The sequence below is a fragment of the Aspergillus terreus genome, genomic scaffold (genome assembly GCF_000149615.1).
Source record: "Aspergillus terreus NIH2624 scaffold_10 genomic scaffold, whole genome shotgun sequence".
Taxonomy (NCBI): Eukaryota; Fungi; Ascomycota; class Eurotiomycetes; order Eurotiales; family Aspergillaceae; genus Aspergillus; species Aspergillus terreus.
In genome coordinates, this window is record NT_165933.1 from 338,506 (window position 1) to 365,909 (window position 27,404).

General features: G+C 52.0%; 10 protein-coding genes across 10 annotated transcripts; 7 read left to right on the forward strand and 3 right to left on the reverse strand.

The window, feature by feature from the left end:
- Positions 1-1,757: 1,757 nt before the first annotated feature.
- Positions 1,758-7,105, forward strand: ATEG_06965 (histidine kinase-like ATPase domain-containing protein; the record flags this gene model as incomplete). Its single annotated transcript, XM_001209651.1, has 3 exons — positions 1,758-1,890; positions 1,995-6,960; positions 7,018-7,105. 3 exons carry the CDS (start codon positions 1,758-1,760, stop codon positions 7,103-7,105), a joined length of 5,187 nt encoding a protein of 1,728 aa, XP_001209651.1.
- Positions 7,106-7,754: 649 nt separating this feature from the next.
- Positions 7,755-11,740, forward strand: ATEG_06966 (uncharacterized protein; the record flags this gene model as incomplete). Its single annotated transcript, XM_001209652.1, has 4 exons — positions 7,755-10,182; positions 10,568-10,723; positions 10,784-11,145; positions 11,222-11,740. 4 exons carry the CDS (start codon positions 7,755-7,757, stop codon positions 11,738-11,740), a joined length of 3,465 nt encoding a protein of 1,154 aa, XP_001209652.1.
- Positions 11,741-12,286: 546 nt separating this feature from the next.
- ATEG_06967 (LOG family protein) lies at positions 12,287-13,087 on the forward strand (the record flags this gene model as incomplete). The annotated part of the gene is made up of 2 exons (XM_001209653.1): positions 12,287-12,327; positions 12,400-13,087. 2 exons carry the CDS (start codon positions 12,287-12,289, stop codon positions 13,085-13,087), a joined length of 729 nt encoding a protein of 242 aa, XP_001209653.1.
- Positions 13,088-13,374: 287 nt separating this feature from the next.
- On the reverse strand, positions 13,375-14,286 carry pre5 (proteasome core particle subunit alpha 6; the record flags this gene model as incomplete). The annotated part of the gene is made up of 3 exons (XM_001209654.1): positions 13,375-13,998; positions 14,064-14,175; positions 14,249-14,286. 3 exons carry the CDS (start codon positions 14,284-14,286, stop codon positions 13,375-13,377), a joined length of 774 nt encoding a protein of 257 aa, XP_001209654.1.
- Positions 14,287-14,732: 446 nt separating this feature from the next.
- On the forward strand, positions 14,733-15,324 carry ATEG_06969 (Vps55 family protein; the record flags this gene model as incomplete). Its single annotated transcript, XM_001209655.1, has 3 exons — positions 14,733-14,771; positions 14,844-15,057; positions 15,191-15,324. The coding sequence occupies 3 exons, from the start codon at positions 14,733-14,735 to the stop codon at positions 15,322-15,324; spliced, it is 387 nt and encodes a 128-aa protein (XP_001209655.1).
- A 678-nt stretch (positions 15,325-16,002) lies between these two features.
- ATEG_06970 (uncharacterized protein) lies at positions 16,003-17,475 on the forward strand (the record flags this gene model as incomplete). Its single annotated transcript, XM_001209656.1, has 2 exons — positions 16,003-16,054; positions 16,112-17,475. 2 exons carry the CDS (start codon positions 16,003-16,005, stop codon positions 17,473-17,475), a joined length of 1,416 nt encoding a protein of 471 aa, XP_001209656.1.
- Positions 17,476-17,845: 370 nt separating this feature from the next.
- On the forward strand, positions 17,846-18,752 carry ATEG_06971 (UPF0220 family protein; the record flags this gene model as incomplete). The annotated part of the gene is made up of 6 exons (XM_001209657.1): positions 17,846-17,944; positions 18,014-18,274; positions 18,368-18,465; positions 18,516-18,575; positions 18,654-18,663; positions 18,729-18,752. 6 exons carry the CDS (start codon positions 17,846-17,848, stop codon positions 18,750-18,752), a joined length of 552 nt encoding a protein of 183 aa, XP_001209657.1.
- A 459-nt stretch (positions 18,753-19,211) lies between these two features.
- On the reverse strand, positions 19,212-19,910 carry fes1 (Hsp70 nucleotide exchange factor FES1; the record flags this gene model as incomplete). The annotated part of the gene is made up of 2 exons (XM_001209658.1): positions 19,212-19,460; positions 19,521-19,910. 2 exons carry the CDS (start codon positions 19,908-19,910, stop codon positions 19,212-19,214), a joined length of 639 nt encoding a protein of 212 aa, XP_001209658.1.
- A 2,064-nt stretch (positions 19,911-21,974) lies between these two features.
- Positions 21,975-23,283, forward strand: act1 (actin ACT1; the record flags this gene model as incomplete). Its single annotated transcript, XM_001209659.1, has 4 exons — positions 21,975-22,023; positions 22,134-22,164; positions 22,231-23,002; positions 23,053-23,283. The coding sequence occupies 4 exons, from the start codon at positions 21,975-21,977 to the stop codon at positions 23,281-23,283; spliced, it is 1,083 nt and encodes a 360-aa protein (XP_001209659.1).
- An 874-nt stretch (positions 23,284-24,157) lies between these two features.
- ade1 (bifunctional aminoimidazole ribotide synthase/glycinamide ribotide synthase) lies at positions 24,158-26,712 on the reverse strand (the record flags this gene model as incomplete). The annotated part of the gene is made up of 3 exons (XM_001209660.1): positions 24,158-25,797; positions 25,852-26,379; positions 26,433-26,712. 3 exons carry the CDS (start codon positions 26,710-26,712, stop codon positions 24,158-24,160), a joined length of 2,448 nt encoding a protein of 815 aa, XP_001209660.1.
- Between the last annotated feature and the right edge of the window lie 692 nt (positions 26,713-27,404).

The window sequence follows — 27,404 nt, forward strand, 5'->3', positions numbered from 1 at the left end:
GCCTTATAACTTCGTTAAACGCCATCCTCAGCTCCGTATGCAATATATAAGGCGTATTACCTATCAGCGCGTAAAGTAGGAAGATCCAAAGGTTATAGGCCCGTGGTTTGAGACCGTACGAGCGACTATTTAAGAACACAGCATATATAAAGACGATATCTGGAATTTCGACGAAACTGGCTTTGTAATGGAAGTCTGCTCTACTTTAAAAGTAATTACTGTAGTAGAGCGAAGCGAGTGACCGCGCAAAGTTATTTAGGGCAATCGTGAATGGGTTATAATTATCGAAATAATCGGGTTAAGAGGCGTATATCTACCGCTAGTTATTATATTGAAGGCAAGCGTTCAACAGGCTGCCTGGTTCTAAGAACCTAAGCTACCTCGCGACTGGTGGATTTCTACTAGTTAGAATGGCTGGACGACTGATGAAATAGGCCTTCTCTAGCTGAAAAATGTCTTTGAACTGCTTTCTAAGCGCTATATGACTGGTGCAAAGTGCTTGCTTATTCTTGACGGCCATAGTAGTTATTTGACTGCTGAATTCGATGACTTCTGCAAGTAGAATGTAATAATATGTCTCTGCATGCCTGCCTGTACTTTATATCTTCTTTAACCGCTTGATGTGGGCGTTTTTGGCCCGCTTAAAGAGGTGTACGGAAAACTCCTTGAAGACCTTATGGCTGCTGGCAATAACTATATTGATAAAGAAGACTTTCTATCGCTATATCCGGATGTTTACAAGCAAGTCTTTACTTCGGCTAATATCTGCAGCGGCTTTAGAGGAGCAGGGCTTAAGCCGCTTGATCTAGAGCATGTTCTTTCTAAGCTTATCTTTTAACTGCGTACGCCTACACTACCACTAGTTGAAGGTTTAGTTTTCTCTGCTTTTTAGACTCCGCAGAATACTCGCTAGCTAGATCGAAAGGTCCGAAGCCTACAGAATAGTCTTAATAGAAAGCGGCAGCTTTCTAGTAGTCCTATTGCGTATATTCAACATCTTGAGAAAGCAGCGCAAATAGCAATGCAAACCCAGCTGCTTTTAGAGCAAGAAATTAGGGCCATACGCGCTGAAAATGGACGACAACATCAGAAAAAGGCAAGAAAGCGTGCTAAAATAGGAAATGACCGCCTTCTTAATATACAGGAAGGTGAAAATCGTGTTTAGCAGCTTGGTACGCAGCTTAATGAGCAGCCTGCGGAATCTACTTTAGCGCCCCGTCGACGAGCTCCGCAGCGCTGTAGTGGGTGTGGAACAATCGGACATACAATTCGAAATTGCCCTAGTAGATAGCTATAATTTCATATATTTAGTTAGTTAGATTTAATGGCGTTGGTGGTTGAAAAGCCTTAGGAAGTAGGAGTTTTGGTGGAAAGGGCGCGGCTCGGTTGTAGGCGCGGCTCGATTGTGGAAAACGTTAAGCGCGATAGATAACTTTAAACTCCGCGCCTCCGACCTGTCATCATTATCGCACTTCATCATTCTTTGTCGGTTTCGAGTCATCACATTGCTCTCATGGATACCTCTCTCGCTTTCGATATCTAGGTGGTTCTCACTCTTGGGGACATGGTTTTGTTATGTTTCTGGCCAAGTGTGATCTACTTATCTAGTTACAACTTCCGCATTCCTACTTAGGCGTCCGTCAACATCATTGATGAAGGATAGATCGTTACGTCAAAAGTTCGCCGAATCTTGCATAATCAGCTGGAGCTGATTTAGCGGAACAAGACTTTTGTTAAAGAACGTCAAAGTCTGCATTATGGCGCAAAACATCGATTTTACAGCGCTGCGGGCGCGTACGATGGGCTCTGGCAACGATGAGGAGGCTGTCACGGTTGATACAAGAGGTCTCATCTCCAAGGTCCTAGCGCGTTACTCGGGAAAATGGTATCGTACATATGGATACTGGCCCTCCGGAATGGTTGTTACTAAAACACATATAGGACCGTCTTGCGAGAAATGATTCAGAACGCTGCTGACGCTAACGCAACGAAAGTGACCATCAAATTTGAGACCTTGCCTTCGACGGCCGTTCCCTTGCCTTCATCTGCAGATGCCACGACATTGATCAAGCATACGATCTCGCACCACACGCTCAAGCGCCTTCTCATATCAAACAATGGTCTCCCCTTCAGTGAAAAGGACTGGTCCAGATTAAAACGGATCGCAGATGGCAATCCAGACGAAACCAAGATTGGTGCTTTTGGCGTTGGTTTTTACAGTGTCTTTGATGACTGCGAAGAGCCATTCGTATCTTCGGGCAAGGATGCCATGGCCTTCTATTGGAAAGGAAATGCGCTCTTTACTCGTCGGTTACAGTTGAACGAAGCCGCAAATCCTGAGACCACATTTGTTTTAGATTATCGGAATGATTCTTCGCCTGTGCCCTCCCTGATGGAACTATGCAAGTTCTTGTCCAGCAGTCTTACATTTGTTGGCCTCGAGTGTATAGAACTCTGGCTCGACGATTGGAATGTCCTTCGACTGAAGAAAAAGGCAGCCCCAAGCGTCAATCTCACAATTCCGAGAGACATTGAAACTCGAACACCTCAAGGTTTGATGAAAGTATCTACCGTTTCACGTGAGGTTGCCCAGGTTGATGCTGCCTGGATGCCAGTTGTGGAATGGAATCCCAATGCAAGTATACTTCGTGAGGGGTTGAGAGACACTGCAGGCTCCTTGCGTACGTTCTTCTCCAGGCTTACAGGTCAGAATGCGCCGGAAAAGCCTGCCAAAGTCGAGAAGCCAACGGTCAATGGTGACACCGAGGATTTAACGCAGCTTTCAACTGCTTCCGTCTTCTTACATATAAGCACTGCCAACATTCAATGTTCTGTGAGCCACTCTCTCAGCAGTGAACTCGAACGTGCTACGCGAAAACCGCCACCTAAAAAGTCTACGATAGCCATATTGACACCCTCGTATGATACGACGCTGGCATCTGGGATGTCAGGGTCGCACTCGGAAATACTCTCCTCTATTCTCCCCTCGAAAGCTGGGAGGATCTTCATTGGGTTTCCCACACATCAGACAACGGGCCTGAATGCGCATATATCGGCGCCCTCCGTAATCCCAACGGTGGAACGAGAGAGCATTGATCTCAATACTCGCTATATCAGCAAATGGAACTTTGAGATGCTAAGGGCTGCGGGTATCGTCTGCCGCATCGCTTGGACGGCAGAGATGGCATCGGTGAAGTCCAAGTTAGCTCCAAAGGGGTCAAAAATTCGCAAGAACGACATAGTTGATGTTCTGCCTGAAGCAATCCACACGGCAAACCAATTTGTTTTTCGCGAATCGACCCCATCATCGCTTCTGGGGCAGACTATTGAAGACGCATTCTGGACCTGTAATACCAACGCGTCTATCGAGGTGTTGTCAACATGTGGTGTTATTCAGAGCCACCAGGCTCGTATTGCCCCGAAGGATCTCAGCTTTATGGACTCCATTCCTGTTCTGCCCGACGAATTTGTTACAGGCGCGAAGGAATTCGTCAGAAAGCTGACAGATTTTGGACTTGTCACTGATGTTACCGTCTCCGATATCAAGAGAGAATTAGAGGCATCTACCTTGCGCCCTGCCCAAGTTGTGGAATTTCTCTCCTGGCTGGGCCGAAGAGCAGTTTCTGGACAACTTGACCAGATGTCAGTCCAGAACCTGCTCAATGTTGCGGTGGCAAACGACGAAGATGATAACGGTAACACTACTCGATTAATTGTTTTCGGAGACATAAACGCATTCCTCAATCCCCAGAAGATCCCTGTGACCTTGCCCTTGTCGCCGAACGTCATGCCATTCAGGTACACAAAGACCTTAGGCAAACAAGAAGTTGAAGCACTGGGTTGGGTGGAGCTGCAGATAGTTCCTTGGCTTCGCTGGCTTGTCTCCAACGCTGGAAATCGTAATGCCTTATCTGTGGAGCAAGATCTGACAAGAACATCCTCGTTTGCCGCTCAAGTCCTGCCTGTCCTTTCCAAACAGTGGGACGCACTAAGTCCATCAGCGAAGCAGGCAGTGATTGATCTCTTACAGCCCAATACAGTCATTCCAACTAAACTCGGCATGAAGCGTCCTGGTGAAACCTACTTCTCGTCTGTTCGGTTATTTGATGACCTTCCCGTTGTCCATGGTCTCAACAGTGTTAAAGAGAAGTTTTTGGCGGCTCTCGGTGTGCGCAAAACAGTCGAGCTAGGGGTCATTTTTGACCGGCTTCTCAACACAGCGGATACGTCTGATGAAACCAATGGTGGATCGAAGAAATGGAGTCACGTCGATCTCATACGCTATCTGGCATCTGTCAGCGAAGACATCCCCTCAGCTGACATCAAGAGACTCAAGGACACTAGTATATGCACTGCCGAAGCGAGAGGTGACCATGGAGACTCAAAAACGACCAAGCGCAAACGCTACAAAATATTCGAGCTGTTCGAGCCGAAGGACTCTCTTAGGGTTCTTGGACTTCCTATCATTGAATGGCCCGGGATGTACCAGCCCAACAGTAAGGAGGGTAAATTCCTCACTATGCTAGGCTTGCGGAGTTTTCCGTCGGCTCCGGAGTTGATCAAGATTATGGCACAAGCTGGCAAGGAACATAACTCGACTCTTTACAGAAAAGCTATGTCGTACTACATTGCGGAGTATCACAACAATGGTTATTCTGCATTCGCGTGCGATGCGGTCACTACACCGTTCCTACCCCTCGAAGGCTCAGATAAGTTGAGCATTCCGAGCAAGTGTTTCACCGAAGAAGGGGCTGGGCTATTCGGTTTCGAGATCCTCAGACGGGATCTTCATGCTCATGCGTCTAAATTTGGCGTCAAGCAACACCCAATGATGGCACATTGTCTCAATCATTTGATCCGCCAGCCTCCGACCTCCACACGCGATGCCAAAGTTCTCTTCAAGTATTTAGCGGGAAGAGTTGCAGAGCTTCGGCCTCAGGATAAAGAACAGGTGAGCAAGGCAGCCATTGTGCCCATATCGACGAATAAGGGCTCGGGCGTGCGTCACGTACCTCCCAAACTGTGCTACCTTGGCGATGGAGAAGATTACAAAGACATATTTGACTTCGTTGACTTTGGTCAAGAAGCAAATCTCTTTCTCGTGGCAGTCGGTTCCAAACCCGAACCTACAAAGACCGAGCTTGCCTACATGCTAGTGAAAGAACCAGCAAGAATTTCTGCAACATTCCAAAGCGCTGAGAAGTATCTCAAATTGCTTAGGACTCTGGCCGAACACCTCCCGGTCCTCAGGAGGGATCGCGCTCTATACGAGGAAATGAAAAAGTCTGCTTTCTTGATGGCCAGCAGAGATATTGCTTCTCTAAATCAGAAAGAACACAAGGAAGAGAATCTTCTGGACTCCGACGATGAAGAGGAACATAATATCAAGGAATGGACTTTGACTTCAGCAAGAGACGTGGTCGTGGTGGATGATTTCCAGAGCTTCAGTCTCTTTAGGGAGCATATACTCGCTGCGCCGCAAGAAGAGGCCCTGGAAGACTTCTACATTGCTTTAGGCGCCGTCCCGTTGAGTAGCCTAGTTGAGGAGCGCGCCCATTGGGGTGCAGTCGCTTCTGACCAGAACTCCGCGATCAAACTGCACAAGCTCATCAACGAACGATCGAAACTTTTCCTTCACGATCAGTCTCCGGATTCTGTCAGACATGACGCTCGTTGGCTGGAGAAACACCTCCAGGTGCAAGTGGTGCATTCGATTTCCCTAACACGATCCCTGAGAGGCCGCCGTGTATCTCAAACCCAGAAGAGAAGTGCGATTATCACACAGCAAACAAGGGGCTGGATGTTATGGATTTGCCCTGGCAAATACAATTTGTACGAGATAAGTCAGGCTCTCGTGCATCTTGTTCTTGTTCGGCCCAAACTCCACTCGACCCTCACGCTAGAGATGTTGTTGAAGACCGATCTATTGGAACTCAAAGCCCGGGGATACAACGTGGAACGGATCCTCAAGCAAAAGGCGCATGAAGCGAGGATGGCCGAGGATAGACGCCAAAAGCAATTGGAGGAAGAGCGGCAACGGCTTCAAGAAAGAGAAGCTGCATGGGCACGGGAACGAGAGGTTCAGGCTCAGGCTCAAGCCCAGGCCCAGGCCCAGGCACAAACACAGGACCGAATTCAATTGGTCGAAGACCGACAGCAGACATTGATGCCAGGCGACTTTCCCGACTCTCCTTCCAGCAAAGATCGTAGCTCCATCCAGCCACCCGCCGAGCCAGAACAGGGCGAAGACCGACGTTCACGGGGCTTTTTCCAGAACTTGACAAGGCGCTTTGGACTTGAGGGAAATCGGTCCAGTTGGAATCCTATCAATGGAGAGTCATCGCAAGATGCTACTACTTCAACCACCTCGACTCCTCCACCTCCTTATTCGGTTGAGGATCCGAAAAAAACCCGTCCGGAGGCGCCAGTGAACGTCACGCCCCCGCATAAGCTACAGAGAGAGCTATTGTCCGCTGTACAAGCCTGTCGACCTCATGGATCTTCTGATGTCTACAGTCGTCCGGAAACCACTCAGGTCAACGAGTCAAAATCTTATTGTGACGAGAAACCCAGTCATGACTTGGAATTTGTGGCAACTCTGGCATGCGGCATCAACGTTCTCTTTGTGAGGACCGTCTCCGACCGGTTCGGGTTTCTGGCTCAGCATAGTTCAGGCATCAATGTATTCGCGTCCATGCTGATTGAGTGCGCTGGCGTGTTTTCTCTGCGTCCGGATAGCCTCAGTATTTTCTACGACCCAGGTGGGAAAACCATCGCCTTCAACCGGGCCGGAAGCCTTTTCTGCAATTACTTTTACTTTCAAACGCTTCATGAAAAGAGCGTACTCCAGAGCTCCAACGCTGACCGAAGTGAAGCTTTGATATACTGGTGGGTTATTCTTTGTCACGAATTAGCGCATAACTTGGTGGGAGACCATAGCTCTGCTCACAGTTACTACACGTATGTATCCTCCAGGAACCCTCATTCAATCAAGACGGAGTGCTAATTTTGCGGCAGTGAGAGCTTCGTTGCGCAGTACTTCCCCAAGATCATGGCCAAACTTGCGACGGCCGGTGAACAATCCCTGGTTCAACCAAGTGCTTAATACTGGCCCTTCTTTGATTTTCGGTTCTCAGAAGCATGTATATAGTCTGCCATTTCCGGAATAGACAGATGCTAATGTATGCTGAATATGGTAATTAAATATACGGTGAAGTCCGGTCTTTGTATAGATCGTCCTGAATTTTTGTATACTTCTATTTAAACTGAGACGAAAGATGAATAAATGGCCAGAAAGAGAAGTCTGACAAAGATAAACGGCGAAAAGGTTATCGAGGGCGTTCCAGGGTACCACCGCGCAGCGTTCCGTTGATTGCCGCTCCGCTCTCCGACTATCTTTTTTCGCCGGTCAGCGGCAAACTCATTTTGACTCAGGAGATCAATTCCTCTCAAACTTTTGTATTGTGGGCACTTCACAACCTCTTCGTCGCTGAGGATAACATCGGTACTCTTCTCCTCCCAATATGGCGTCGTTTTGAGCGGTTCTAAGCCCATATTGAATCCGATATACGCCTAGCCATTTTTCAACGTCTCGCCACTCCCCTCTAAGTGGACTATGAATTTGACATAGTATCCCGCCTTTCAAGTGGAGAACGCCCGCCTGTTTGATAGGCCTTTATAGGCCTTGAAGCCTCGATCATTATCATCTTTTCCAGCTTCTCGCATTTTCCTCTTGATACAATCGAACCCACTTCATGGCGCCTTTACTGGGGCCTTGGGGCAAATATGAGGCTGTAAATGAATCCAACAGCCTCAGAACCCACCGGAAAAACATTCTATATGTCGACGCATATGACTCGTTTTCTTACAACGTCGTTGCGATGCTCGAGGAGGTCCTTGACGTAAAAGTCACCGTCATGATGATCGACTCCGAATGGCCAGACGGCAACATGGTCCAGTTTCTACAGCACTACGAAGCTGTCGTTCTGGGTCCGGGACCAGGGGACCCAAATATTTCCCAGGATATCGGCATCATGAAGGATATTTGGGACCTAGGCGATGCGGATTTACTCCCGGTTTTTGGTATCTGCTTGGGCTTCCAGACGTTATGCCTTCGCCAGGGTATCAGTATCGGGCGGTTGCCGTATCCCCTTCATGGGCAAGTTCACCGGATCTCCACGACTCAGAAAGATATATTCGAGAACATCCCAGATGTCGAAGTCACTCTCTACCATTCCCTGTACGCCAAACTGGATGAGCCAGCGAGTGGCATCTCGGGAAAGAGTCTAAACGGCGAGCTTCATGACAAGTTTGATCTTGATATCTTGGCCTGGCTTTCCTTAGGCCAAGGAGATCAATTCCAAAGATGGGAGATTCCCATGGCGGTCCGTCACACACGAAAGCCGTTCTGGGGTGTTCAGTTCCACCCGGAGTCATGCAAATCAAACCGGGAGGCATGCACCGAGATTCTGAGAAGATGGTGGGAGCTGTCCCTCGTATACAACAAGATAAATGGCCGCGGCGGGTATGGTTGCCTACCCGACGATATCATACATCAATCGAGTGGCATGGCCTCGCTTCCTGGTATTGCATACACGATGTTGAACTGGAGCTCGTCGACATCGAATAAATCTGCCTTCCGGACGATCCCAGTACATAAATTGAGTGCAGAAGATATCTGTGAGAAGCTCAATGTTCCGGGGTCGCCAACCGTGTTGTTTCAGTCAAATGGAAGATACAGCGTCATCTCTGCGCCGAGTCCCAGTGCCTGGAGGTTGGAGTATTACACGCAGTCTGAGAAGCTTCTTTTGGAAAAGCTTTCGACTCAGATGAACGCCAAATCAACCCAGGATGCAGTTGCTGGAAAGCACTTATCAGTATCTGAGCTCTGGGATGTCTTGAGATATGTGATGGATATGAAACATGTCGTGACGGGAGATTCTACGACACCTTTTTGGGGAGGCTTCTTGGGTTATTTCTCCTATGAATTGGGGCTGGCATGCTTGAACCGACCGAAAACGCACAACGATAGTTACCACCATCCCTCGGGGAATCACGCTTCTATGGAGAATCCGGCAGATGTGAGTCTGTTGTGGACGGAAAGAAGCGTCGTCCTTGATAATGAGACCGGGAACATCACGATACAATCCACGAGGAAAGATGATGACTTGCCGGGCGGTTGGCTTGACGAAACCCATCGGTCATTGGTCTCGTCCCATCAATCTGCGGACGAGATGCACGTCAGTGCAGATTCAGAGTTTTTGGATCCGATCCTTAAACGCGGCGTGATCCAGTTTCCTGATGAGGAAACCTACCTAGAACAAGTCAAGGCTTGTCAGACGGAACTCAAAGCTGGGGAGTCATACGAACTCTGCCTCACCTGTGAGACTTCCATCACACTTCCCTCTTCAGGTTCTCCAGACAGCCGGCTCTACTTCCCTTGGGAGTTGTACAAACGTCTGCGTCAGTACAATCCGGCGGCCTTCAGTGCCTATGCAAAGCTTGGTAATATGAAGGTCGTCAGCAGCAGCCCTGAATGCTTCCTCAACTGGGACCGCTCCTCCACGCTAGAAATGAAGCCGATGAAGGGCACTGTCCGAAAGTCCGATACCATGACGCTGGAGAAGGCGAAGGAAATTCTCGGGACGACAAAAGAGATGGCTGAAAATCTGATGATCGCAGATTTGATCAGACATGATCTATACGGTATATGTGGCTCCGGCGGCGTTCATGTGGAAAAGCTACTAGAGGTCGAAGATCATGGGCGGGTCTATCAGATGATCACCCATGTGAAAGGGAACATTGACCGCAGTCGACCTGGCTTCGCGGTGCGAGGCATGCCACAACTTCATCAGTCATCGAATATGTCTGTATACGGACTTACGGCTCTCCAACGATGTCTTCCACCGGGTTCGATGACTGGCGCGCCCAAGGAGCGGTCATGCATGCACCTAAGCACCATTGAGGCTCGCAATCGGGGAGTTTACTCTGGCGTCATGGGATTTCTCGATCTTGGAGGTGGCGGAAGCTTTTCGGTACTCATCCGGACTGCCTTCTCCAGCTCCGATGACCAAAGCACTGAGGAACAGAAGTGGCGGATCGGTGCTGGAGGAGCTGTGACCATTCTGAGCACCGCCGAGGGCGAATGGGACGAGATGTTGACCAAGCTGAAAACAGTGTGTGGTATATTTTCGCCATTGAACACCTAGTGACCTAAGAGTGTCTAAAGATCTGCTCTTTATGCATTTCGGAGCAACGCTTTTCAACAGTTGCATGGTTTGGAGTTAGCTAGAGGTCGATTCAACACTGAGCGTTTGGAATTAAGCGGCTTGGGTTCTGTTGGCATTTTGGATTCTATCGAGCATTGAATATATTCTGCAGAGCTATGCGTGTCAAATAGTTATCGCTGTCAGAACGACACTGATAGATCATAGAAATGATGTCGTCCAGTTGGTCTCGATGCAAACATGTCAAACAGCGCTCTATTATCCGCGGAGAGCAACAGAGCTCCGGCATGGCATCACCATCTACATTCATTATACCGCCGCATGTTAAAGCGAATGCTCAGTGCCTCTGTCTGATATTATCCCGCTGCATATATCCGGTCCTACTTTGAAGAAATCTTCTTCCATGGCAGGCACCCAGGATGCACCGTTGGAGGAGATTCTATGGCGGTCGCCGTCCCACGTCCAGATGATGGGAGGCTTCCTCCACTCGAATAACAGTAAGACACCCTAACTTACGGCTCTTATCATTCTTGTCTCACATGTATTCTCTCAAATAGTCCTGTTCTACTTCGCCGAATCTCCCTTCTTCGATGCGACCTCGAATAATGCCTCGCTCGCGATTCAAGCGAACTACAACGAGACCTTCCGCCATTTCGTGGAAACTCGGGAAGCTTTCGAAGGACGGTTGAAAACAATGCAAGGCCTGGAGTTTGTGGTTTCATATGATCCCCTTCAAGCTGCCGCGCAGTCGAACGGCCAGTTCGCGCATGAGCCGTCCAACATCTGGGTAATCCACAAGCAGACACGGCGGAAGAGGCCCGGCCTCGAAGACGAGGTGGAAGTTCTGTCCACATTCTTCGTCGTGGGGGACTGTATCTACATGGCTCCGTCTGTGGCGAGCGTTGTGGGCAACCGCATTGTATGTTCTAGTCGGATCTCTGGGCTGGATATTGCCCCGTACAGATTGGCTAACGGATTTCTGACTTTCTGGATAGCTTTCGGCCGTCACCTCCCTCACAAACCTCATGAAGACGGCAGCGTCACTGCCCAATTTCACCCCTGCACATGGACACACCTACATGCCGCCCGTCTCCAAGTCCACAGACACCGCTCAACCCAGCGCGCAACCGAGCAAGGAGAACACGCCTATGCCTGACGCCGACTCGACTAAGGCATCTCTCGTCGGGGGTGCCCAGTCCACCAATGCAGGTTCCGTATTTCAGCATACAAGGACACTCGCGGAATCGTTCAGTTTGCTTACGCAGTACGGTGATGAGTTCATGGACGAAAACCCGCTGGTCGGAGAACCAGGTTCATTCATTATGTCTCGAAACAATGAAGGGGCGGCGTCTAAGCAACCGCCAGTGGGCACAACCCGCCCTGGGACTGTCCCTGTAAGAGCTGGGACCCCACAGGTCAAGGTGGACACACCAGGGAAGACGCCGGACAAAGGGCTCACGCCGGGGCCGGACGAGAATAAACTGCGGAAGAAGAAAGGCAAGAGCGGAGTCTGAGGATTTTCATTATTCTTTTCTGTGATACCCTTACAAGCGCATACTGTTGCATGGTGGATACGTCCAATCGCATTTCCTTTGTAACTTGGATAGAGAGATTCTAGGCCATATGGATAAGCATTTGTGGATGGGATGAAATCGCGGACGACGCTATCTCCTGCAGTGGTCAAGATTGCAAATTGCATCGTGGTCAAATCCTGGGTCGCCATCTGGTGATAGTTAACTGTCTAGGTTGCATCGAGGAACGGCAAGGGGCAGACAATGAGATAGACGAAGTCATTTCCATCAAATCTATCTGTTTCAGCAACAGAGATTCCCTAGAGCGAGTCTCGTAGGACAAAGTAAGGAGTAAGCCACTGTTGTGTGCTGCGACGTATATATACCGCCTGCTGCGGAGATCGCATCCACTTGTTCACCAATCGTGGCGACGCTCGTAGGCACGCAAACCATTGACTCATCCTACCAAAGCCAATAGTTATATACCGCTCTTTTCTCCAATCTCCTCTGACAACGACCCTACACCCTAAATCACATACACTCTTCACCATGGGAAGCCAAGCAAACAAGCCCGCAGTCGTCTGCGTGTTGTAAGTACCTACCGTCCGAACTACTACCCCTCCCCCGCCACCGCCACCATACTAACATCCCCGTCCATCCAGCTGCGGCTCCGTCGCGGGCAACAACCCGGTGCACATGGCGACCGCGCGGGCGCTGGCGCACGAATTCCACAAGAACAACGTCCAGCTCGTCTACGGCGGCGGCACGGCGGGACTCATGGGCGAGCTGGCGCGTACGCTGGTGTCGCTGTCGGGACCTGACGCGGTGCAGGGGGTGATCCCGCGTGCGCTGGTCAAGGTCGAGCCCGGGTACGACAACGCCAAGGAGGAGGAAGAGCCGGCGACGGCGAAGAGCGGGAAGGACGCTGAGATGGTAGTCAAGGATGCGGCGCTGAAGCACGGAGTTCTCAAGCAGACCGAATACGGGTCCGTGACGATCGTCGCGGATATGCATACGCGGAAGCGCCTGATGGCGACCAAGGTGCGCGAGGGAGGCCCCGGATCGGGCTTTGTGGCACTCGCTGGTGGGTTCGGGACCATCGAGGAGGTGATGGAGATGACGACGTGGAATCAGCTTGGGATCCATCATCTCGGGGTCGTGTTGCTCAACGTCAATGGGTACTGGGATGGACTGCTGGCGTGGGTGAGGAAGGCTGTCGAGGAGGGCTATATTGGTCAGGAGAATGGTGGGATCCTGGTCGAGGCCAAGGACGTCGCGGAGGTGTGGCCCAAGTTGGTCGGATACAAAGTGAGCAACGGTCGCATGCAGTTGAACTGGGGTGAGGAGTAGATGGTCCGTTCTCGTGTTCTGCGGTGCTCCTTATGCTTAAGTCTCTGGACAGCGGCTGGCGTTTGATGGCTAGAACGGTAGAAGCGTCGATGAGAGATATAAATAGTGCTCGATCTTACGATATGATGATATTACCAAGGCACATACGGAGCCATCACATTATTTGGAATTCATACTAATGGGAGTATAACACTCAGAGGTAATAAACTAAGGTGTATGAGATGCCGCAAGTCTCCAGGAATCAAGAACGGACAAGATTTTCATGACCATGCACGTATACTCAGAGCCTATGAATCGACCTCCATCGTCTCTCCCTCTTTCGTTTCTGCCGGTTCCTCCACGGTCTCCAGCAGTGGTAAGAGCTGCTGGCCTTCGTAGAGCTTGAAGCTCTCCAGCTTCCCTGTCGGCCCCTGGCCAACCACACCCACTGACGTGTTGTCCACCGTCAACTCCTTGTCCTGGGAGAGAGTCTCCTTGAGGGCCCGAAGACCGTGGGTGATGAGCTCATCGCGGGAACTGTTGGAGATCTGTTCGAGGTTGCGCTCCAGGTAGGTACGGGCCATCTGCGAACGAGCACCAATGGCGCATGCGAGCATCTCGTGGATCATACCGGAGGGCTGGAACTCAAAAAGATGAGGGCCAGCCTCGTCGACGCCGGCGACAAGGAGGCCAACACCGTACGGCCGCTTACCGTACTGCTGAGTGTTCGTCTGAGCACGATCGGCAATCTGGGTGACGATGCGTTCGACGGGGATGGGACGACCATAGGTCATTCTGGATCCGAGAGACTGTTGCTTCATGTAGTTGGAGAGCACCCGAGCGTCGGATGCGAGACCGGCGATAGCGATACCCATGTGGGAGTCGACTTCGATGACCTTCTTCTGATACGAGGAGAGCTCCTCGGCGTTACGCTAGAGCGATGAGAGACAATGTCAGTTTTCCTGCAGTCCTCACTGATGGTCGTGGTCCGTCGCACCTTCAAGCCGACCAGGACGGCGTGTGTCTTGTTGACCAGTCCCACCACGACGGATCCCTGCTTCACAGCTTCCTGGGCATATTCCACCTGAAATATCCGACCTTGCGGGGAGCTGTAGATCAATAAGAGAAGCAATTAGCTATCGGGGAGCTTTCTGTAGGAGGGAGTAGCTAGCTGGCTCATACAAGGTGACGGCATCGTTGTCGTAGTTGTTGCGGAACATCGTGGGAGGTCCAGGGCGTGAAGAGGCAGAGAGGAGTTAAAGAGAGGGAGCTTCTAAGGAAACCAACGGGACGGTAGATGGGAGAATCAGGGAATGGAGAGGAAGAGAGGTTGATGGATGGAGTAGTAGTAGGCAGTAGTGAGACTGACGCGGTGACCCCGAGAGCTTCTCTTCATCCGTCTGGGCGGTCGGGGTGGCCTGAATGCCTGAGGCGTTGCTGACCCAACGTCACCTTCACCTCCAGCCGCCGGAAGCTCCCCTCTCTATCTTCCCCCCAGTCCATGATCGTCACCTTGCCGTCTCCATGCAGACGGTCCCTTGTCCTTCATCTCGGCCCTTGAATCTTCTCTGATTATATTTCTCTTCGACCGCTACCGATATCTCCCGCATACCGCGCTCTTCCCAATCGCCAGCGACGGACCTAGGCGGTCCTACATCTCCGCATCATGACGGCCGGACTCAAGACAATTATCGCACTCTCCTTTGTATGCATGATGCCATCCTTACCATGCACTTGAAACTGCGCATGTGCTGACTTCTGATGTCCCTCCTTTCAGGTGCTCGCCATTGGATTTCTTCTGGTTATCCTTTCCTCTGCCCTGTGGCACAACTTTCTGCCGTTACTCGTCGTTGCGACCTACGTTATTGCGCCGCTGCCGAACTGGATCTGTTCACGATGCGCCAATCCTGATGACTTTATGGACAGCTCGGGCAACGCCGCTGCGGATTTCGGTCGTTTCTTGACGGGTTTCTTGGTTCTGATGGGTATTGGTAAGTCGCACCCGTCTCTCACCTCAGTGTGGAACCATACAGCACCGCGGGTTCGCTCTGCATGTGTCTCGCATATTATTAATTTGGATGGGGGAGTTGCTTGTTGTTTCCTCTGATGCTAATGGTAAAATAGCCCTCCCAGCTGTGCTGGCGCATAGTGGTGCGATCGAAATTCCCGCTATGGTCATGTCCATCCTCGGCGGTCTCTTGATCTATGGAACGATTATTAGTTTCTCGATGTTTTTCAAGGAGCAGGAGGAGTTTTAAATTGCCGCTTAGTACCGGTTAGTGGGGAGATGTTGGCGTGAGCCTTTGAATTGAATTGACCACCACCCGGAGGACTATCGTATATTTATAACACTACGATCCCTTTTCATGAAATTGTTGTTCGTTTTCCATATGATTGGAGTCTCCCTTTTGCAAGTTTGTGTACTTCTGATACTCAGCCCTGATTTAGCCTTTTATTCCGCAAGATGTACTATACTACAGGTACTGTAAGCTTTCATAGAAGACTGTATGGATCAGAATGCTTCCATTCTTCTAACGTGGACCAAGGGCAAGAAAAGCGCAGGCATATCTTTGCTGGATTATCGTTCTCTCGAGAGTTTTCTAACTCGCGGGTTCCGCGATGGCGTTATAGTCAGACATTAGCGTGACGCTCTTCCACTGAGCTTCGGGCTTTGAATGGCTCAGAATATTGTTAAGTCTGCTCATAAGTAATATTAGCAAACTGCCTGGAAGTTTCAAGGATGCTTGTAAGGATGTATGGGTATACATTACAGACTAAAATTGCGCACGTGATGTCGTGACGGTATTTGCGGCGCGTCGTGTTGGATGGACCCCATTAAGAACCACCCATTCTTGCTTCGACGACCAGCCTCTTCCTTAGGAATCTAGTATTCTAGTGAGATGTGACTGCCCAAGCTCCCAAATGATTATACCAAAATGAATGTCTGGTCTGGGGCCATCGCTCTAAACGGGGCGTCTCGACTCCAAGGTAGGCCCGACGATTCTTGTTATCTCACGCGGTGCTCATGAGCTTCGATCTCGGCAGGTCTGCAGTTAATAGATCGATCCTCGAATTGGCAGTCAGATATACCCAGAGGCGCGACTCTGAGCCTTCGCAGTTTCGTAAATCCCGCTTTGATCCCATTATTCGCACGCGTCGGCCCCAACCTTGAACTCCATGCTAGTGATCCAGAAACACAGCAATGGCTGAAGAATAAATTGCTGGGGACACTCTGGGTGGAAGAGGAGGACCTGGATCGCTTTCAGACAATACAAAGTCCCGTTGGCTTTCTTGTCAATGCCAACAGCGCATCACGAACGAAGACCTCAGGCTCATCCACAACCGACCTTCTGATCTACGGGATTCTGTCGAACGGAACGTCGATCGAGAGACCACCTACCCCGCCAGAATCTTGCTCCCCAAGTTCAGACAATCCGCTTCATAACGGCTTGAAGCAGGAACTGAGGATATATGCTGCACCACTTTCGAGTTCCCTTATCACCAAAGCGCACGCCCTCCCGACACCCGAGAATGTTCAGGAACAGGGTGAGGAGGGCCAATATGCGCAGTTCCTCCCAGACCTCCGCTCTCCGAGTCCCAAGCGAAAGCGCGTGGCCACATTATTCGAGTCGGTTGCGCAGCATCATAAGAGGGTCCGCCAGAAGGGCGGAGAGGCTGTGTCACAATTAATGGCACACTCTCTATCCCAATCTCAGCAGTTACAGACCTTTCGAATTAAACGAGAACCAGAAGACCTGGGGCTACCGTCTTCCAATCGGATTACGTCGCATCGAGCGAGGTCTCTTTCTGTCGGCACGAATTTGCATCCAAGCAAGCCATTAGAGCTCCGGACAGATCCTTCTCGGCCTAGCAGTAACCGAAGCCATACGCGCGAGTTTGCATCTAGGAGGAACACGCCCAGCTTTGCTATGGAGACTGCGTCAAAGAAAGACAGGAAAGAGAGGGAATTCTCCCCAGCGTTGCCATCATCTGATGGGAAATTGGAGCTTTCGTCGTCACCGAAGGATGCGGAAAGCATCATCCTGGACAACAAGAACACCATTACTCGGACTATCCTGACCTGTATGCGGCTTTATGGTTTCAATCGCCCCTCTACACGATCTTCAAATAAGGGTCACGTTGATCCCCAGGAGACGGCTCCGACAAACACAGAAGATCGGATGATGACAGATTCCGTCCCCCCGGGCAACTCTTCTAGCACTGACGAAGATGAATTCAAGTCCATGTACCACGCGACTTATCGTGCATCGACATTCGCCCTGCGCAAGTATCTGAAGGAGCCTGCTTGCGACGAAGGGGCTTTGAAGTCATTGCCGCCCGTCTTGGAGAAGGGAAAAGCGATGACCTATATAGACGAGTTTTTGAGGCTGTTCTGTGAAGAGAACTGAGCTTGTCTGGCACAAGCTGATGAGATACGAGCTACGAAGTATATAACCATGCCCTGCCTAACGGGCTTTTAGATCTCAATGCCAACTATGTTGCACATATGACATGGTAGTATCCTAAGCCTTACCGCTAGGATAAATACTAATGATTCTCCGAAGACAAAGTCTTCGTGTACAGCAAAACGGTACACCGTAGATCCATAGTATTCACACTGCCTAAATAGGCAATGCATCGGTGCGGAGATTTTCCGAGCCGCGGACTGCATCATCGCCAACCTCCCGGGCGGCTGCATCGCGATAAGCTACATCCACCGACCCCATCGGCCCAAACGTCCCCCTCCTTCGCCGAACAAACCTACCGACAATATCAACAATGGATGTTTCCGACAACCGCCTCTTCCGGTGGTCCAAGCCGGAATGGCTGAACAACTCGGCCGTGCGCAACGCCGGTGTCTACACATCAGGAGCTCTGGTAAGCTCAAGCTCACACAATGGCCCGTCACCGTGGACTCCGGCCTGCTAACCCGTGATGGTCGTGCAGTTCTCCTTAGGCTTCTTCTTCCTGGTCGACGCGGCGGCCTTCTCACACAGTTCCCGTAACGGATCGTTTGTGCATGTCAAGTTCGTCGACTGGATCCCCGGCATCTGCTCCGCGCTCGGAATGCTCGTCATCAACTCGATTGAGAAGTCCCGTCTGCAGGCGGACAGTTTCAGTTACAGTGGTAGTGGGGTGGCGTGGAAGGCGCGGTTTGTGCTCTTCCTGGGATTTGCGCTGCTGGCTGGCGGGCTTGCAGGGAGCGTGGTGAGTACCTATCTGCTTGTGGTGACCATTGGGGTCCCATGGCGGCGGATCCGCTGGTGGTCTACTGGGCTATGTGTGCTGACTGGGGTGTAGACGGTGATGGTGCTCAAGTACCTGATTAAACAGTACCCGATGCAGACGCTGTACTTTGGCATTGCGAATGTGATTGCCAATGGATTGGTCATGTTGAGGTAAGGATTCCGTCTCCATCCACTGGGGATATCGTACTGATTGTGTCTAGCTCGGTTGTGCTATGGATCTCGCAGAACATAGAGGATGACTATACGTACAACCTGGCGTTGTAAGCGAGGGTGGAGGAACTGTCAGAACACTGTGATGAATAAGCTGTTTTATTGATTGTTCTTGTTTCTTTACTCAGGATGGCGTGGGTGTGTTTCATGATCGCGTTTAGCCTTTTTTGGTTGTAGTAGTGATATACAATGCATTTGCCTAGGATGTCCTTGCGAGTGTTGCGTAGAGCGGGAGCACCCAGTCCCAGGCAGAATAATAAACTCCAGTGGCATGGGTATGATTACGCAAGACAACTACGTATAAACCAAAGACTCGTTGCGACGTTCCGTGTCACCAGTTCTATTGCAATTGTCATGATTCATTCAGATCTATCATGTGCCATCTACCAGGCATGGTACACTATGTGCCGCGGCCAACAGGATGTCCCTAGAGGCCTACTGCCAAGATATATCGCCCTATATACTTTGCACACAGTATTCCACCCAGCGCAGCCGGGTATGCCCTGTACATCGTGCGGGTGCCTCATGGCGTATCAGGCGACCCGACCCATCGTAGGCAGTCATCACGCGGTACGTAACCGAATCCGTCTTGGGGCGTCGGGCAGTGCGACGCGCGCGACACAAGTCGGGTTGAACGGGGTATCACAGCAATTCAAGTCAAAGACATCGAACGGGACCAGTCGAGATTACGCAGACGATTCCACCGGGTGAGCCCGCAGCTTGTCCATGATGCCGTCGACAGCGTCCATATCGGCCGCATCGATCTTCTCGCCGCGAGGATAGCCCTCCGGCAGGTGTTTGGCGACCTCATCCATGGCGGGCTGGTAGTTGCGAACGGCGGAGGAGAGGGCGTAGACGGCCTTTTTGCGCGCGGCGGGGTTGGGGTCGGAGGTCGACATGGCGACGAGGGTGGGGAGGGCGTTCAAGACGACCAGCTACAGAATCCGTTAGCCTTGATCCTTAGCAAAAGAGACGACTGGGGAGGACCATAATACCTTATCCTGTGCCTTTTCGTTGTTCTGCACGGCGGTGCCGACACACCAGGCGGCCATGCGGCGCATATCGGCCTCCTCATGGCGCAGGAGCTCGACGAGGGGCGTCCAGAGGCCGAGCGGCTCGAGGTTGTTTGCGTTGTCGATGGACTCGATCAGCTGCTCGAAATTGTCGAAGGCGACCAGCTTGTTCTCCAGGTCGACCTCGTCGGAGCGCAGAGCCTCCATGGAGGCTTTCATCAGATCGGCGTCGGAGGGCCCGCCGAAGAGCGTGGCCATCATCTCTGGGGTCAGGCCCCGCGAAGTGGCGTCGGCGGCGGCATTCTGGTCGGAGGATGCGTTGGTGGAGTTTTGAATGCTCCATTTGAGGATTTTGTTCATGTTGGCGTCCATGGTGATATTTTTTTTTTTCTGTGCCGAGACTTGGGATATGGGTGTTGCAACGGGATGAGGGAGAATTGATTGTCGATTTCAATCTACCTGATTGATCAAATTGTGTTGTTTTTAAGTGAAGTTGGAGGTTGTAGGACAATCCATGAACTTTTTGGTAGGAGTTAGAGGCGGAAAACTGACGTTATGGTTCTCGATGATTCATGCGCCTCCGGGAGCTTTCCACCGTCTTCCACTGCGGACTACGTCGGAATAGGCTTGGGAATCACCTCCTACGCTGGCTTCACATGGTTTATGCAGCGAATATAGCAGTTTATCATACATCAATCGGCTGAGGATTGTTGGATATGGAATGTTTAATATATGCTGTGTTGGTAGATGTCTGCTCGAGGCATACCCCGCCATACCCTAACCCCACCATGCCTTGAGTTCCTTCAGATAAACCTACGATACTATGACTTTGGGCATCATAAGGCCATAGGAACTCTGACACATTGCATCGATTGCCAAGATACCCCGGTATGCAGACTCTCATTCCAGTGAGGTGAAATTGGCGGGCTGGGATAGCTGGCGGTGGCCGGAAAGGCGGTAAGAGGGCATGTTAGTACTCCGTATTGCTATCTACTAGTACTACTCTTAGTACCAGGGAGAGGGATGGCTACTAGAAGAATGAGGATTAGTGAGGATGCTCATTTCCCAAGTTATTCTTAGTACGGCGATCCTTATCAGGCATCGTTCACGCTGTTCAGGCATCCCAGAAGACCCTGAGGGGCAATCTTACTCGTCGTCTGGCTTGTCTTGGAAGAATCTGGACGCCTGGGTCGTCGTCATCCCCCAAGAAGGGCCCTGTTCCGACGTTTCCCTGATGGGGGGAGGTGGTTCTTTGGGACGCTGATGGGCTGAGCCACCCATCCCCCATCGGGAGCCCCACGAGGATGCGCAAGTGTTTTTGCCATCATCATCACCACCATCCTTTCAGCCTGGATACGACGGCTGAGGATGGAGGGGGCGACGTAGACGAAGGAACCATGGAATCATTCTGCCTGAAGAGGCAGCGAGATTTGACGAAGAGCGGGAAGTGGTTAGGAGGATTGTAAGGTTGATAAATAGGGTGGTTGTATACGGAGTAGACATCGGATGGCAGCTGGAGTGCCATTGACCTTCTCAGGGTGCATGGGATGAATATTCAAGAATAACTACAGCATCAACAGCTTCAGATTTCCACAGATTCCAAACGATTTCGACCGTTCCGATCCTCCAGATTGCCCTGATCAATCCTTCGCGAACAGTGGCGGTGACAGTTGCCCCTATTAAGCGCCCGGTACTTGTTCTGACTAGTGTTGGCTCCTATTAGTCCAAGTACCCCTTCCCCCCTCCCCTTCCCAGAGAGCCACTAAACCCAATCTAATCCACTTTCTCCTTCCTTCCCTTCTCTCTTCTTCCTCTCTCTCTCCCTCTCTCTCCCTCTCCCTCTTCTTACCACATCATCTTAACTCTCCCCATCCAACCAACTCAACCTTCATTTCGTTCTTCCCCTCCTCCTCTCTCATCCACCTCAACCACTCCTCCTCATCACTCCCCCTCCGCTCAGTCTACTTTTCTTTTTTCCTCGTTTCTTTTTTGTCTCCTACTTCGCTTCTTAATCATTCACCATGGAAGGTAAGGTTCCTGCCACCTCAGCGCCTTGCGTCGTCTCGGTCGCTTCTTCCCCTCCGTCCCTCATCCCTGTTCGCACAACCTCGCTAATCTCGCTCGTTTCGATGCTATAGAGGAAGTTGCTGCTCTCGTTATCGACAATGGGTATGTTCCAATGAATTTTTAATTTCCTCTCCATTGCAATGATGGTTTCGGTGATGGTTCTCGTCTTACTGCCTCCCCCTGATGCTGGGTTTCCCTCCCCATCCGGGAAGGTCAAAACACACGCACAAAACCTCTCCCCCCACCATCGCCGTCCACCACCGTCGCACTGGTCGCATTTTCCCTCGAGTTTTGGGAGAATGACCAGTTCTCGAGCTCCAAAATTCAAACGGTCTGTTTCAGAAGCTAACGGTTTCCCGTAGTTCGGGTATGTGCAAGGCCGGTTTCGCCGGTGACGATGCTCCCCGTGCTGTCTTCCGTAAGTCAACCCCGCCATCTCTCCTCATGGACAGGAGGAAATCCAAGCTGGTTTTGGCCCTGTCCATCGAGTCAATTCCGAACGAGCCGATCAACTAACCCCAACAATAGCCTCCATTGTCGGTCGTCCCCGTCACCATGGGTAAAGCTCCCCCAAACGCTCTCTTGACCCACCACCGCCCGGACCTTGTCGGCTGACGCCTCGCAGTATCATGATCGGTATGGGTCAGAAGGACTCCTACGTCGGTGATGAGGCCCAGTCCAAGCGTGGTATCCTCACCCTCAGATACCCCATTGAGCACGGTGTCGTCACGAACTGGGATGACATGGAGAAGATCTGGCATCACACGTTCTACAACGAGCTCCGTGTCGCTCCCGAGGAGCACCCCGTCCTCCTGACCGAGGCCCCCATCAACCCCAAGTCCAACCGTGAGAAGATGACCCAGATCGTCTTCGAGACCTTCAACGCCCCCGCCTTCTACGTCTCCATCCAGGCCGTCCTCTCCCTCTACGCTTCCGGTCGTACCACCGGTATCGTCCTGGACTCCGGTGACGGTGTCACCCACGTGGTCCCCATCTACGAGGGTTTCGCCCTGCCCCACGCCATCTCCCGTGTCGACATGGCTGGTCGTGACTTGACCGACTACCTCATGAAGATCCTCGCGGAGCGCGGTTACACCTTCTCCACCACGGCCGAGCGTGAAATCGTCCGTGACATCAAGGAGAAGCTGTGCTACGTCGCTCTCGACTTCGAGCAGGAGATCCAGACCGCTTCCCAGAGCTCCACCATCGAGAAGTCTTATGAGCTTCCCGACGGTCAGGTCATCACCATCGGTAACGAGCGCTTCCGGGCTCCTGAAGCTCTCTTCCAGCCTAGCGTCCTGGGTCTGGAGAGCGGTGGTATCCACGTTACCACTTTCAACTCCATCATGAAGTGTGATGTTGATGTCCGTAAGGATCTCTACGGTAACATCGTCATGGTATGTTCGCTTTCTTAACAATTGATGCACCCCCATGCTAACAAACCCAGTCTGGTGGTACTACCATGTACCCCGGTATCTCCGACCGTATGCAGAAGGAGATCACTGCCCTTGCTCCCTCTTCCATGAAGGTCAAGATCATCGCTCCTCCCGAGCGTAAATACTCCGTCTGGATCGGTGGTTCCATTCTGGCTTCCCTGTCCACCTTCCAGCAGATGTGGATCTCCAAGCAGGAGTACGACGAGAGCGGTCCCTCGATCGTCCACCGCAAGTGCTTCTAAGGTACGAATATTCCTATGCTTCTTATAAGGGTTCATTCTAACGGTCTAATAGCTCGTGCGCGTGATTCGTTTCGTTCGTCGTATTTTCCTGATGTATCAAAAGACCGATCGGAGGGCCTTCTCTTGACTCGCACTAGGAAGATCGCCTGAAAAAGGAACTTTTATTTTAGTTGTGGAATAGAGATGGTTGCTTTTTGAGACGCTTGTCACTCGGCGCAGGGGAGCATTCGGCAGTAGCCAGGTGGTGTCCGGAGGAGTAGGATGTACATGGGTACTGCGGCCCGCGCGGTGAAAGCTCTCTCTTTCATATATTTTTACGCTCATGTTTGAAATCCTGGGTTCCATGTTGGGCCGTTTTCCCCTGAAATCCTCCTCCCTCGGGCTGGTTCCAATCTTAAGCGCTGCCTAAAATGTTGATTTCCTGTGACCTGATTAGCAAGTCTTTTGTGTTACTGATTCACATGTGCTCGAGTAACTGTACACTGCGTAAGGCGACGTAACGAACGGATGCTAAGGATAGCACAAACCATGATGTCACTGGCGTGTTTCAGATAGAAATCTTAATGTCACTGAACCTCGAGTGGGTTCCTAGGCTTCTAGTATGTCTACCTCATAGACTGGCATAGTGTAAGACCAAATCGGTCAGCATCAATTGACTCCTCTATACAAAAAAGCATGTCGCTTTTGTAGTCTTCAGTCGGAGGGTGGCACGTTGTCTCACCAACCCCATACAATCATCGTTGTCATCATAAGCACGTTCGATGTGTATCATCTTGTCGCATATCAAAACGGGAAGACAGTAAAATAAGGAAATATGTAGCAAAAGAAAAGGTAAAAGGTAGAAAGAAAGATCATATCGTCAAAACGCGCTAACCTAAGCATCCCAGGTCTCAAGTCCGTTGAGGACGCAGCCCTCCTCGCCGGCCTGGCGGGGCTTCAGCTCACCGATTTCGTAGACGGTCTCGCCCTCCTTCTGCAGGAGATCCTTGACCGCGGCCTCAGTGCCCTTCTCCACGGCGATGACCATGCCGACACCGCAGTTGAAGGCACGGGCCATCTCCGTGGCGGTGACGTTGCCGGTCTTCTTGAGCCACGCGAACACAGAGGGAAGCTGCCAGGTCGAGACGTCGATGTGCGCCGTCAGCGTGGAGGGGAGCATGCGGGGCACATTGTCGACGAGACCGCCGCCGGTGATGTGGGCCAGACCCTTGATGGCGGAAGCGGAGGCAGAGGAAGACGAAGAGGGGATGGAGAGGGCCTTGAGGAGGGGCTTGACGTAGATGCGGGTGGGGGTGAGGAGGGCGCGGCCGAGGGAGAGGGGACCGGAGGCGGAGGGCATGGAGAAGGGAGCCGGGCCGTCGAAGGAGAGGCCGGAGCGCTCGACGATCTTGCGGACGAGGGAGTATCCGTTCGAGTGCGGGCCGGACGAGGCCAGGGCGAGGAGCACGTCGCCGGAGCGCATGGCGGCGGTGTCGGGGAGGACGGTGCGGGCGTGTTCACCGGTTGTGTTGATGGCGCCGACAGCAGCTCCGACGGCATCGTAGGTATCCTCGACGAAGAGGCCGGGCATCTCGGCGGTCTCGCCGCCGATGAGGGCGCAGCCGGCCTGGACGCAGCCGTTGGCGACGCCGGTGACGAAGGCGGAGGCGGTGTTGACGTCGAGCTTGCCGCACGAGTAGCAGTCGAGGAAGAAGAGGGGCTCGGCGCCCTGGACGACCAGGTCGTTGACGTTCATAGCGACGAGGTCAATACCAACGGTGTCATGGACGCCCACGGCGTGGGCGATCTTCAGCTTGGTGCCGACGCCGTCGATGGCGCCGATGAGGGTGGGCGAGTGCGGGTGGTAGGTGGGGTTGGCGGCGGCGAGGGAGAAGAGGCCGCCGAAACCACCGATCACGGCGTCGGTACCAGGGCGCTTGGTCTGCGCGACGGAGCTCTTGATCTTGTTGACGAGGTCGTTGCCGGCGTCGATAGACACTCCGGCGGCGGCGTAGGTCAGCGACTGCTGCTGGGAGGCCACAGCGTCACGCTGGCGGAAGGCACGGTGGGCGATGTCCTTGCGGTAGAACATTTCCTCGAAGTGAATGGTGGAGATGCCCGCGTAGCTCTTGCGGACAGCCTCCTCGAGACTGGAGGCGGTAGCCGTGGCGGCAATGACACGACCACCGGAGGTCTGCAGTTCGTTGCCGGAGAGGGTCGTTCCCGCGTGGAAGATCAGGGTGCCTTCGGGGACGGGATCGAGCGTGATGGCCTTGCCCTTGGCGTACGAGTTGGGGTAGCCTCCCGCGACGGCGACCACGGTGGTGGAGAAGTTGGGCTTGACCTTGATCTCGACACCGTCCAGCCAGTGTTCGGTACAGGCGACCATGATCTCCGCCAGATCGGTGTCATCGGTCAGGAGGGGGAGGAGGGTCTGAGTTTCGGGGTCACCACCGCGAACGTTGTATTCGAGGACCTTGGGACCGTCCTTGGTCATCATGAGACCGGTGAAAAGGATACCCACGAAGGGGAAGCCTGGAAGAGGTATCTGTTAGCGGCGCTTTAACGTAGGGAGTAAAGTCGACGAACCATCACGACGCATGCCGTCGATGGAAGGCTGGATGATGGTGCGGTCGATCTCGGCGAGCACCTCTGGAGAAGAGATCGGGGTGGGAGCGTAGCATCCCATGCCACCCGTGTTGGGGCCCTGGTCCCCATCGAAGATGCGCTTGTGGTCTTGCGCCGGAGGCAGGGAACGGATGGTGTAGCCGTCGGAGAAGGTGAGAACACTCAGTTCATCACCCTCGAGGTATTCCTCAATGACGACTTCGTTTCCAGCCTCACCGAACTGGTGGTCGAGCATCATCTCGCGGAGAGCCTGGTGGGCCTCTTCTTTGGTCTGAGGGATGATGACACCCTTTCCACCGGCCAATCCATCGGCCTTGATCACGACGTTGTGGGAGACGGAGTCGAGGTACTTGCGGGCGGGTTCGTACTCGTAGAAGTTCTCGTAGGCGGCAGTAGGGATGTTGTGACGTTTCATGAAGTCCTTGGAGAAGGTCTTAGAGCCCTCCATGCGGGCGGCAGCCTTGGAGGGACCGAAGCATTTGATGCCAACTGAGACAAGTCAACGGAGCGCTTCCGACTAGATTTCACACGAAGAGACTTACCGGCCTGGAAGTAACCCTGAATACCCTCAACAAGGGGAGCTTCGGGGCCGGGCACGACCAGGTTCACGCCATTCTGCTGGGCGAACGCGACCAGACCGTGGTAGTCATTACCCTTCACATTGGCATTGGCGATCTTGCTGGAACCACCCAGACCAGTGCCACCGTTACCGGGAGCGACATAGACAATGTCGACGCGGGGAGACTGGCTCAGTTTCCAGGCGAAGGCATGTTCACGGCCTCCATTACCGACGACCAGGATGCGCAATTGTTCTTGAGGCATTGTGAGTGCAGTGAGTCTCGAGTAACCTAGGAAAGGGCGTTAGAAAGAGGTCATTGAAAGAGAGAAACCGAGTATATGGAACAATATTTTATCGGACTTCAATCGGAGGGGCAGTCGACGATGCCCCTCATTGAGTCATTGGGAGCGATCGTAGACAGAACAACACCAGCAAACAGCGATACTCACCTCAACAGAGAGTCAACCGGAGATTCCACAACTGCACAAGAGGAGAGAATGTGAAGAGGAGGGAGAGACGGGGAGAAGTGATTGATATTCTCTCAACTCTCTTTTTGTCTTTTTTTTTTCTTTGCGGAAAAGCGGGGCGGTTTTTCTCCGCCTCCGGATTGGGACATCTACATTCTTCTCCATGGATCATGGTCTGTTTTGTAGCAGAGGTATATATATAAAGTCAAGAGATAAATAATGCGTTAATCATGTTTGTGTCAGCAGGGGATCCTGTCGAATTGACCTATATGAAAAAGATGTCGGGGATGACAGCACAAGAGAGGAAGAAAATTACTGGAGGCTTATGCATGTATAGATGACTAACACTACATAATACAAAAGTTAAACCCAAACGGGATGGTTCGATTCTGTTTCAGCTTCTTCGCCTCCAACACGCCTCGACTTTCGACTTTTCCTCCCATCTCCTCCCCTTCCTCCAATTGAACCGGTCGTCCTCCTACGTCCCT